The following is a 12,999-nucleotide window of genomic DNA, read 5'->3' on the forward strand; positions in this document are numbered from 1 at the left end:
AGTTACATACATTCACCCAAATTCAGCTCTGCAGTTCATGAACTCTTTAAATCACCTCAGATTGTGCATTTCCCCCTATAGTCTGAAGTAATATATATTCTATTCTGACATCTTAATTCCTAGCTTTGTGTTAGGTAATACCTACATTATGGGGGGAAAATGCCCCCACAAAAATGGCAATACAAAATCCCCAATGTACAAATATTTTTGGTCCCCATGAAGAAAACAGCTTTTTTTTGAAAATGTACAAATGCAGAAAGTTTTATGCGATGGGCAGATTTTGGGGTGGGGTATATAATAAACAGCTTGTACAGTAAAAAAAAAAATCATTATGTCTATGGAAAGACAGAATAAAACATGAAATTGTGTGTGTTTGTTTTATTGACATGCAATTGACAGCTGTACTGTGTGTTGTAGGTTATGCTTGTGTTTGATTTGACTTAATATCATGAGAATGCAATACCTTTTTTCTTATGTTTTGGATTTTCACATTAACTACCTATATGATAATTATTCATTTCATTTTGTACTGCATGCACCTCATATTTCAATGCTGATGTTAAAATATTTGTGTTTATAGACAATACATTAAAATAAGATTAGAGATACCAGTTTGCAGTAGAGCAGCAAAACAAGCAGTTTTATAGTTAAAAATAGGCCATGGAAGCGGATGACAGCGGAAGCCAGTTTGATTCACAAAAAAAGAATGAGAAAACTGAGATACCCTCCAAAAAAATTGATGATGGTCATACTTTCAGAATTCCCACTATTCCCTAATGATAGTCGATTATGATGGTGACCCTTTTTTTTCAGTAAAATATATAGGCAAGTAAAAAATTAAACAGTTTTAGCCCATATAAATGACTGTTTTTTTGATGTCACAATTTGAGAAGCTTATGAGTATATAAAACATCTAGAAGCACATGCGCCACAAATTTATGTGAAAGTGGACATGTGGCCAAAATGTATTGAATGCGTTTGTGCGTGAGAGAGACGTTCTGTTATGTTTGGAGAAACACACAAGGGACTCTTTCTGTGTATTCCATCTGCCATGGACGCCCAGGGGACTCCGAGAGGAGGCGTGAATCTGGAAGAGTTATAATGTACCGCAATAAAGGATTTGTCAAAAGTGTAGCAAACAGCCTTGAGCTAAAAATAAGAAAAAAGCTTTACGCTCCAAATCCATGGCCCAAACCTTTACCCCCATTTAACCCTCTTTGTCCCAAAAAAATCAGCAGCTCAGTAGGTATCACAGCAGAAATATAAGCATTTTACACATGCATTTAAACAGGCTGTTGGCCATGTCAAAGTCTAATTACTGAGATGAACTCAACATATCCTGTGAGGAAAGAACAGAATGGCTGTATTTATTCAAAATGTCATTTTTACTCACTGTTGATGAGAATGAAGAAAAAAAGCATTACAAACGTACATTCTTCATCTCAAATAATTTGATCAAATTCACAGAGAAAACTGTCTGTGTGCTGTAAATACATTCGGGTATATGTTAAGTCATACCTGCACACATATCAATTTCTTGCTATTCATGCATAACATTAATTTGGTGGTCAAAATGATCCACTTTACCAATAATGGAATAAAGGAAGAATGGGGGGGGGGGGAATGAGGAAAACAGCATCAATGAAATAGAGGCAGCAACATTAAATGATTTAAAAAGGAGCAAAAAAATTAAAAATGTAATTATTATCCATAATTACAGCCCTGCCTTTGGTTTATTTGGAATAACATAAATATTGAAAAATAAACTATTTAACGATTACTAAAAGGAATAAATAGATGGAAATGACTGGTCATGTGGGAGAGAAAAAATGCCATTAGTAAACGTATTTAGTGCATGTCCGAAATATTTTGGAGGGATATAAATGTGAAAACATGTTCATAAATAACAAGGTCTGATCTTAACTCGGTCCGATCGGAGTAATTTCATATCTAAGAATAGCAAAGACTCCTTTAGCGCTGTTTTCGTGAACAGAATCAGTAAAACTTACTGTTAAGTTAAAAAAGTCGGAAAGTAATTAAAATATCGTCTATATATTTAACAACAAAACTTTTACATGTAAAAATCTACAGTCACTATTTTAATATCAATAGCAAAATGACAACATATAAAAACGTTTACAGAAAAACAAATACAATACCAAATAATAGCAAATACAATTATGGTTCCTTATATTAGTACTTAACCTAAAAATATAACTTATATAGTTTTTTTTGTCATTAAATAAGTCAATATATGAGGTAATCATCAGTTCATAAAACTAAACCTAAATAAAAATGTTCTGTTTCTCTAAATGAAAATCCAGATATATATATACTTTTAAAAGCACAATTACAGTTTAGGGATGTGCATCTATCAGTATATTTAAATAAAAAAACTGTGTTTGGACACAATTGGCATCCCTTTTACTGGCATCTACTGCAGTGAGAGTCTATTGGCCAGTGTGTCTGTTGAGAACATGACCAAAGTAACAGTCTCATGCTCCCAGATTATAGCTCTTTTGGCATTTTGTGTGTGGAAAAACCTTAAAGTAACACCATCCCTTCACAATCAGAGGCAAACAGTGTGCATAGAGTGGATATCTCTTAAGAAGGTTCCCAAAAGTGAGTTTTGAAAATGTCCTTGTTGTCTTGAAGATTCTTCAGGACAGCTGTATCCTTTTTATTCCGTGTGGCTTGAAAGAGATAACACTGATGTCGGTCCAGTTCTGGCCACTGGCTGTAAAGCTTAGGATTGGAAGAGACTCGTCCTCTACATTGGAGGAACCACAAGGCCTGTCATTGCTGGGAATGAAAAGAGAAAAAAAATGTATTCCAGTATGAAAGTTACATGTAGCTATATCAAATAGATGATTCAATGAACAATGCCAGCTCCTGTATACTGGTAGCAAGATAATAAAATAGGTTACTTTTGACAACTTACATGACATTTAGGGTTAGATTTACTAATAGCTCGTGCCAGTGCAAACCCTCTTTTGCCGTTAAAAACTACTGTCAGGATTTACTAAAGACGTGCAGTGAAAAATTAGCGCTTGAAAAGCGGTGTAGTGTTTGTTGTAGTCAAGATCACCTAAGCCGAGACCAAGACTTTGGGGGGTTGAGACCAAGACCGAGGCAGGGCAGAGGGGGCACAGAAGATGCATCTGAATTGGTAAAATTACACATGCATAAATAATGTTCAGATTTATATTTTAAAAGAAACATTTTGAATAGAAAGGTAACCTTCCTCCCACCTCCCGCAGTTGAAAGTGCTTATGTTTTGTCCGACATCATACATCACGCAGTTATGCTTTTTTCGTAAGCTGAATATGGAAGGTGGGCTGGCGCAGCTAAAATGGTCTTATCTCGAGTACTACAACACTAGGTGTGAACAGTTATTTTTCCGGCTGACCAAATTGCATATGCATTTGTAAGAGTTTCCCTTTCAGACGCAAAATCTATGTGAGGAGAGTATTTAAACGAATCATGCAAGGTGATTTACTCCAGAAGCTTTTCTTCTGTTACTACAGCTACTGTTATTTCCGGCATTTATTCACTACAGCGCCTACTAAGGTCACAGAATTCAGCACACCACCGGATTTATGCCGAGACATTCAAGACAAGTGCCTAAGCTCACACATCCAGAGCGGACCAATTACAATAAGGAGAAATCTTTTTCTTTCTTTTCATTATGATTAGGGTTAGGTGTAAGGGAAGTGCCAACTGTGTAATTACAAATGTAACTACAGAAATAATTACAGACGTAATTACATGCAGGTATTTTTAAAAATGTAAGTACAATGTAAAAACATGTATGTACACAATAAGTGCATTGTCTCAAATCATCAATTACAATGTTAGTACATAGTAGTTAAGGCCACCTAATATAAAGTGGGTCCCTTTTTTTTCTTTTCATTATTATTATTTCACTCTAATGCTAAAACTCTGTAAAACAATTACTTTCTAAATTAATAAAATGTAAAATATCGTCACTGTCAGCAGAAACCAGCAGGTCACCTGTTACATCTGTCTGTGGGTTTTGCAAACATTCAACCAATGAAAAGTATTAAATGGAAATAGATGGTTAAGGGAATGTTACAGGAAAGTTAGGGGAACATTCCGCAAAGCTAAAAAAAATCTGTAACGTAAACTTTCCTGGCTAAGCAAAAACAAACATTACAAATACATGTTTTGGGAACCAAAGGTTGTATGCTGGGTTACTGCGGTCATTGTAATGATGAAGAAAAAAAAAACATTTACTGGTCAAAAACTTCATTTGGTGCCCTAAAATGTATTAAACCTATGTCACAATACAAAGTAAATCTGGCCCTGGTTCCCCTAATAATCTTTCAAAGATTTGTTTTGAAAAGAATTTTTTTTTGCTTAGAGTTCCACTATAAAGGAGAAAAAAGCAGATATTAAAAAGCAGATCTGTTAATTTGGTTTCATAACAGAAGTTATACCTCTAAAGCCTCCTGAAGATTGGCAAACAGGTGACGGTGAACCCTGTGGTCTCAGGACTGGAGCAAAGGCACTTTTTTGTTTGGTAGAGGACGGGAAAGATGAGAAGGGCAAGAGGGAGGATGAGGAACTGGAGCCTGGTACAGTGGGGCTGGATGGCATGACTGAAAAAAAGGTGCTTCGATTAAACCAACATTTTATCTGAATGTCTAAATTCTAATTTCCAGCAGAAGGATTATTAAAACGATAAATCCTATTCATAAAAAAGGTGAAAAGGGAGCAGAAGAGTTCTTTCAAGACTTCTTTTCAAAAGGGAAACTCACTGGCATAAGGAGAGCTGTTTGGGGAGGCGCTGTTAAAGCCAGGTGAGCCTGAAACACCCAGGCTACTCATGGGCACTGCCCCGTAACTCATGCCCCCATTGGATCCATAACCTGACTGCTGAGGGGTCGATGCTGATGGGTAGCCACGTGGTGACAGACTGCGAGTATATCCTTGAATAAAAGTGAGAGAAATCACAATACTTTACTCAATCAGTCAACAAACAATAAACAACCTCTCGCAAAGTGCTGTATGGTAATTTACATTATTTTAATCTTTTCTTTTTATAATATTTTAATACATCGGAATAGCACGGAAACTTGGTAAAGGTTTTGGCACTCTGTATGTGAACACACACAATAAATATATGGACGTGAAGGTCAAATGGTCCTGGGAAAAAAAGTCAGACTTGTTTTTTATGGTCAAAAATTACCACTTTGGAATTGAATGGGAAGCAAATTTCATTTAGTGGAACCATTTAGTACTGCACCTAAACAACATTTTACTGAAAGTTGACTTTTTACGATATCAACCACAAATTTGCAACACAACTTTAGATTTATGGCTTTGATTTCCTCACTGTTTGGAGTGAAACATGTTTTTGGAAAATATTTATTTCATATAAAAATTTAAAATAGTAGTTTTGTGAATTTTTAGTAACTTCTTTTTTAAATTCACTTAAAATGTTTACAAAGTTTTTTTCACTTCAGCAATATTCTGCCAAGTGTCATCTTTAAAAGGATTGTTAACTATTCTGTTCTCTAATGAATTAGAGTATAATACCATAAAATCCCCTAAAAATACAAAACGTTAGATACAACATTATGCAACTGAAATATAGTGCATTCATTTCATTGAAATACATAAGGTACCACTTTATTTTACAGTATCCTTTTTAATCCTATCCCTATAGTAAAAAAATGTAGTTCATTATTATTACTCAGTAGTTATTTGCATAATTACACTGTAAGGTTTTCACTTTATTTTAAGGTGTCCTTGTTTTAGTGAAATTATAAAATTAAGTACTGAGTAATAATAATTAACCACAAGTACTTACTATATAATTAGAGTTAGGGGTTGGTTTGGTTGAGGATTAGTTGCATGTAACTAAGCATAATTTACTGTTATTACTATAGTAACTATATGTAAAATGTGTAACAGGGACACTGTAATTTAGTGTTGCAGAATAAAGTGTAACCAAAAAAAAAAAAAAAGCACCATTTATGACCACCATGCAAGGGCTAAATAAAGACTGAAATTGTGGGGATGATGTCAAAGCTACGGTGTAGCTTGTTTAGTTTTTTTTTCTGGTTGTATTCAAAATTCATAAAAGTTGTGTTCATTTGTTAAAATTATCTAAATGCAAGCATAATAAACTTTGGTTGATCACTGAGCTTATTTTTTGCGATAATGAAAAGGCATATGGACAAATCCTACTGGGTGTTTTTCGAAGAAACTGAGATTAGGTTTATTGACATGCAGTTCATCTATAAAAATGAATAAAACTGAATCTTAGTCTTTCGGGTTTTCTAACCTTGGCTACTGTTTTGCCCAGGTTCTCCGATGCTCACGCCCAGCTGGGTGGGATAAGAGCTGAGGCCCATGACACTGCCATGGACAGGGGAACTGGGCATGGCCTGCAGCTGACTGTGAGGTCGTGGCACGCTGTATAGGGCCTCGGCTATGTCTGCAGCCCGTTTCAGCAACATGTCCTGCAACAACAGAATATCAAAGAAAGGTTTTAATTCACGGCAATACACAACAGGAAAACCTATAAGGTGAGATCACTTCATTTCTCTACATATGAACAGAAGACAGACAAATCAATTCAGATTACAACTACTCAACACATACAGTGTGGCCCAACATCTGAGACAAATGAAAAACAAAACACTGGCACACTGCCAACCGTTCCAATTTATTGACCTGAAAAGGATTTTCATCAGATCAAATAAACATGAAATATTTGATTTTTTTGGATAAAAAACCTGGCACAAAGATCTTTAAAAATAAGGATTGCTCAGCAGAGAAGCAGCACTTGAAATCAGGACCAACACAGCCTTGCAACACAGCATATTCTAAGGAAGTAAATCAATCTCTCTTCACTAAGGAATTATAGGAATGGATCAAGTTAGTGGAAAATAGCTGAATTGAACTTGTTTCGTAATGACTGAACTTTACACAGTTATTGAAACTAATTGAGCCAAACTATTATCTTACAGCTGCTTTACAGCAGAATTTGAACTTGTCTCACATTTGATGAAGTTTGCATCATTAGGGGCCAAGCACTTTATATAACACTATGACGTCATTTTCCGCCAAAAAATGTGATTAGAAGCGAGGAGGAGCCTGAGCAAACTGAATCACATATCCGAGCCACATGGTCTTCGCGACCCAGCGGGACAGTCTGGGAATCTCAAGCCAGGCTCCCAGGAACTGCACCAGCAGGGTCATTAGGACCACAGACATACCCCAGGTGGGGCAGCGAGGCAGCGTGACTGGCCCAGAGGCTGGGAGCGTCACATGGGAGGTGTAGCATCCCGTTGCGGGGGAACTGTCAGCCGCTTCATCCTGACAGTGGAGACCAGGGAAGGAGGCTGGCATCAGAGAGGGACGAGAGTGGTGTGGCCCGGGGGCGGCGCACAATGCCGTCACCGGTCTCTGGAAGCTCAGGGATGGGTATGTCAGTTCTTTCTTTAACCACATTAGGGTGCTGCTGACCTGGGGGCCAGCAGCTGAACAAAAGATTCTCCACCGATAGAAGGAGTGGCCCTGCTGCCATCTCCTGAAAAGAACAGTCCATCCCTGAACTGTTCGCATGAGCCCTGCATCTACTCTACCCTTGTGCATGTCACACAGCATCCTGGCCTGGTAGGCCTGAAGGATAGGGATGGCATGCAAAGAGGCAGCAGCCTGCCCCGTAGCTCTGTAGGTCTTCGACACCAAGGTTGATGTGAATCTACAGGATTTGGAGGGGTGCTTTGGTGCGCCACGCCATGTTGAAGCGTTCTGCAGAAAAAGTTGCATCGCAACAGAGCATTCAACCGGGGGAACCCCAGTGTACCCTTTGGACGTGGTCCAATCGAGGGCAGAGAAGGCAGAGGAGGTGGCTGAATGGTCATGGGACGACAACGGGGACTTCCAGGTCCGCGTGACCTCCTCATGCACCTCCAGGAAAAAAGGTATTCAGGGCTTGGCCTGACGGGTGTCAGAATTCGGCGCCCCCAAAAACCAGTCGTCCAGGAACAAGCGCTCAGGCTGGGGCGGAGGGTCCCACTCCAACCCGAGACTCTCGGCTACCCGGGAAAGCATGACTGTCAACTCTGAGTCCAACTCGACCAATGCTGGCACACCCGAAGGCGGCAGCACAGCCGAATCATCATCCTCAGAGGACTCCAGCCCACCTTGTGATCCGGTGATCGTCATCTCCTTATCCTCCATGGCACCAAACAAACCAGTCGGGACAGCAGGAGCCAGCCCCGATGTCATCGCCTGGACACACGGCGGGAGTGGTGCGCTAGGGCGGGGTGTGGGCCGAGACATCAGCGTTGGCGATTTATTCCACATCGTCACCCTCTGGTCACCCTGGCCACCAGCCAAAGTGGGTACTCTCGCTCCAGGATGGAGGTCATTGAGTCTCGACACAGCACCAAGATGGGCGCAGTGGGAACATGACTCATCCACAAGCACTGCCTGAGCATGCTAAAAGCCTAAACACGTCAGGGAGTGATTGTGCCCATCAGAGGATGGCAGAGACCAACTGCACCCAGAAGTACATGGGTAAGACATCTTGAAAAAGACATGCCACGTGTGAGCTCTCTTAGTGAGAGGAAGCCTTGCAGCACGATGCCGAAGCTCCCAGGGAACACGCACCAGCTGGATGCAGACCACTGCACAGATCAGCAGGCAGGACGTATGCGTTCACCAACACAGACTGGAAAGCTGTTTGTCTCGAAGAAGCTGATAATATACTTCAGTTAGGCTTGAGGAGTGAAGAGATGACAAACTCTTGGCTCTGAAGTAGAAACATAATGCAACCATGACAGCGTACTTCCTTATATACCCAAGTTGTGGGGCGGAGTTACGCTAGGCAAATTCCGCATTCCCATTTCATTGGCACTGCCATTAGGCATTTTCTAGATCTCAAAGATGATAGTCTTCTAGGCGAAACCCCCATTCGTCAGTCACTGATGTTACACGAAGTGACTGAATGAAAGGGAACATGATGTGTTTGATCTGACAAAAGTTACGCATTGAGTGAGTAAATTGGACAAGTTAGCTTAGCTGTGTGCCAGTGTTTTTCCTCATTTTGTAAGAGCATGAGTTTGTAGCTATGAACATGCATTTCTTCTAGCTGTATTATGCGTACATTATTTTCAATATTACAAAATCCTGCGACCACATTGAAAATCTGCGATTCAAAACTTTCCTTACTTCCACTGAAGTCGTGGAATGGAACATTTTAAAATCATGCTGGATAGTATGGATCTTACCATATGGATGGATCTCTGAAATTTTTTATTTCCATTTTTACCCAAATTGTTCCGCTGATAATATAATTTAAAAATGAAACAGACACATTCATTCACTCATGATCTCAGGCATTTGGACTCCAATGTATGTCTTCAAAATACTCAGTATTTGCTTCCCATGCCACATATATGTACTGCACATATATTTACTGCATTTCAGTGGTTACCTGATTGCTGTTGGTATTTCCATAGAGTGATTCAACAACGTCTGCTGCTCTTTTAAGTAACATTTCCTAAAATATAGAAAATCAGTTCCAGAGAGAGTAGATGAATATGACATATCTGTGGGTCTGTTTGTATGTACGCATGTGTTTGTGTTATATATGTATATAAACACTCACCTAAAGGATTATTAGGAACACCTGTTTAATTTCTCATTAATAGAATTATCTAATCAACCAATCACATGGCACTTACTTCAGTGCATTTAGGGGTGTGGTCCTGGTCAAGACAATCACCAAACTGAATGTCAGAATGGGAAAGAAAGGTGATTTAAGCAATTTTGAGTGTGGCATGGTTGTTGGTGCCAGACGGGCCGGTCTGAGTATTTCACAATCTGCTCAGTTACTGGGATTTTCACGCACAACCATTTCTAGGATTTACAAAGAATGGTGTGAAAAGGGAAAAACATCCAGTATGCAGCAGTCCTGTCGGCGAAAATGCCTTGCTGATGCTCGAGGTCAGAGGAGAATGGGCTGACTGATTCAAGCTGATAGAAGAGCAACTTTGACTGAAATAACCACTCGTTACAACCGAGGTATCCAGCAAAGCATTTGTGAAGCCACAACACACATAACCTTGAGGCGGATGGGCTACAACAGCAGAAGACCCCACCGGGTACCACTCATCTCCACCACAAATAGGAAAAAGAGGCTACAATTTGCACAAGCTCACCAAAATTAGACAGTTGAAGACTGGAAAAATGTTGCCTGGTCTGATGAGTCTCGATTTCTTTTGAGACATTCAGATGGTAGAGTCAGAATTTGGCGTAAACAGAATGAGAACATGGATCCATCATGCCTTGTTACCACTGTGCAGGCTGGTGGTGGTGGTGTAATGGTGTGGGGGATGTTTTCTTGGCACACTTTAGGCCCCTTAGTGCCAATTGGGCATTGTTTAAATGCCACGGTCTACCTGAGCAATGTTTCTGACCATGTCCATCCCTTTATGACCACCGTGTACCCATCCTCTGATGGCTACTTCCAGCAGGATAATGCACCATGTCACAAAGCTTGAATCATTTCAAATTGTTTTCTTGAACATGACAATGAGTTCACTGTACTAAAATGGCCCCACAGTCCCCAGATCTCAACCCAATAGAGCATCTTTGGGATGTGGTGGAACGGGAGCTTCGTGCCCTGGATGTGCATCCCACAAATCTCCATCAACTGCAAGATGCGATCCTATCAATATGGGCCAACATTTCTAAAGAATGCTTTCAACACCTTGTTGAATCAATGCCACGTAGAATTAAGGCAGTTCTGAAGGCGAAAGGGGGTCAAACACAGTATTAGTATGGTGGTCCTAATAATCCTTTAGTTGAGTGTATGTGTATAAGTTATATATGTACATCAGTATTTACTAACCTTTGCCAATTTGTCGGGGTCACCAGGATGGCGAGGGATCAGCTTTTGAAGTCTCTGGAAGCCGTAGTCAATAGTTGGCTCATTCAGCGCTAAAGATAACCATACTTAGTGAGAATCCATTATTTACTTTAAAATACACCTCCACATATTCCTATATGTGAATAAATCCCATTGCATGAAGTTAATGAAAAGGAATCAGGTAAGGGATTTATATATGAATCCATAACCACTCTTGTCCTAAGTGATATTATCACTTGTCAACAAAATATGTGAAAGGTGAAGTATGTAATTTCTTTCTCACTAGTGGAACCAATCAGAATGGCAAATGATTGAAATTACTTTTTATTTCAATGGTCAACTTTAGAAATTCCACCAACTATAAGTAACTTTGCAACTACATGTTAGCTAACTTTCAGTAGACTATTAGTAGACTGTTAGGTTAGGGTTAGTATAAGTTAACTCAAAGTTACTTATAGTCAATAATGTCTTTTGTGAAACCTGAAAATAAAGTGTTTTTAGATATTAAGCAGACAGTCTACTAATACTCTAATGACTGCTAGTTGACATGTAGTTGCAAAGTTACTTATAGTTAGTAGAATGACTAAAGTGGACTGTCGAAATAGTCTTACCACGATTGTTTCCAAACAGGCTTCCTAAACACTCCAATGTCCAGCCAAACAATTAGTTTTTAAACAAAACTTTTATTGGTTAAGCCAGAAGATGACATGTTGGGTCACTCAAATAAACCTGGCAATGTATTTGTAAAGTGCAAAAGATCTACTCTTGAGGAAGTCAATCAACAAATGACTTTTATTTATCTCTGCACTTCAAAACACTGAAAGAAAGTAGTTTAACACAGTGGTTCCTAACCCTGTTCCTTGACCCCCAACACTGCACATTTTCCCTGTATCCATATATTTGTATAGGATTTGTTTAGAACTACAAACATGGATTGAAAAGAAATTGTGGCGGTTGTGCGAGTCCAACGGTTAAGTAGAGACGTACGTTTAGATAAAGGGGTTTGAGGGATTAATAGTCAGCATCTAATGGGTCCTGCACACTGTGCGATTTTTCAAAATCCTTTGCGAATGTCCCTTGTCAGACTGTACGAACATGATCGCCATGTCACACTGTAAGATCTCAGTTGACATTAATGTCAGACTGCACGATAGTGAAGGCGCGCTAAAAACGGACGCGCGCAAGAAAACTCACCCGGAGTTCATATCATCAATGAATGACGCGTTCGGTGACAGTGAGCTGCATTACACGCGGGACTGAAATGGTGGCTACAAAGAAATCTCTAGCACTCGTTTTGGTCATAGTTTGTCTTAAAAAACGGAGATATTTGATGGTCGTCGTAGGAGAAGTCACACTGCAGGATTGTGTGCCAAATCTTCTGACACTGCCAGAATTTCGTCTGAGGTAAAATTTGATCGCAACGCTCATTAATCGGCTGCCGGTGAACATGTCAAACTAACGACCAAAGACGTCAGATTTTAGCCTAGGATCAGAGGAATCTTTTAGGATTTGCTAAATTTGTCCCAGACGGCCAAATCATGGCCAAAATCGCACAGTGGGCACCCGGCTTTAGGAGAAGTCACACTGCAGGATTCTGTGCCAAATCTTCTGACACTGCCAGAATTTCGTCTGAGGTAAAATTTGATCGCAGCGCTCATTAATCGGCGGCCGGTGAACATGTCAAACTAACGACCAAAGACGTCAGATTTTAGCCTAGGATCAGAGGAATCTTTTAGGATTTGCTAAATTTGTCCCAGACGGCCAAATCGTGGCCAAAATCGCACAGTGTGCACCCGGCTTAACCTGACGAAAATATATTTATTTAATGTTATCCACATTATATTTTACATTTTTAACTTGTATAAAGGTACATTAACTTTTAAATGCATCATTATGCAAACACATGAGGAGAGGTCTCAACATGAAAGACCCACGACTGGCAGATCAATGTGATTCAATAGCAAATTAGATTCAATTGAATGTGGGGGATTTTAACTTTAACAAGATGATTGACAAGGCAGTTAAAAAGGTGACAGGATGCATGTGACTAAGAGACAGAGTGGTCCAATAAAGACACAATTATG

At 39.6% G+C, this 12,999-nt stretch overlaps 1 protein-coding gene across 2 annotated transcripts in view; it reads right to left on the reverse strand.

Moving 5' to 3' along the window:
- Positions 1-2,534: 2,534 nt before the first annotated feature.
- The window catches only part of ebf2 (EBF transcription factor 2), a 48,744-nt gene continuing 38,279 nt past the window's right edge, over positions 2,535-12,999 (reverse strand). For both annotated transcript variants that reach the window (XM_067437698.1, XM_067437697.1), the window contains exons 11-16: positions 10,898-10,986; positions 9,479-9,544; positions 6,314-6,491; positions 4,782-4,952; positions 4,461-4,622; positions 2,535-2,802 (exon numbers count right to left, since the gene is read on the reverse strand). In XM_067437698.1, the coding sequence (XP_067293799.1) occupies positions 2,771-2,802; positions 4,461-4,622; positions 4,782-4,952; positions 6,314-6,491; positions 9,479-9,544; positions 10,898-10,986 (698 nt within the window). In that variant the 3' untranslated portion in view covers positions 2,535-2,770. The remainder of the gene's footprint in view (positions 2,803-4,460; positions 4,623-4,781; positions 4,953-6,313; positions 6,492-9,478; positions 9,545-10,897; positions 10,987-12,999) is intronic.

This window comes from Pseudorasbora parva, chromosome 3 (genome assembly GCF_024679245.1).
Source record: "Pseudorasbora parva isolate DD20220531a chromosome 3, ASM2467924v1, whole genome shotgun sequence".
NCBI lineage: Eukaryota > Metazoa > Chordata > Actinopteri > Cypriniformes > Gobionidae > Pseudorasbora > Pseudorasbora parva.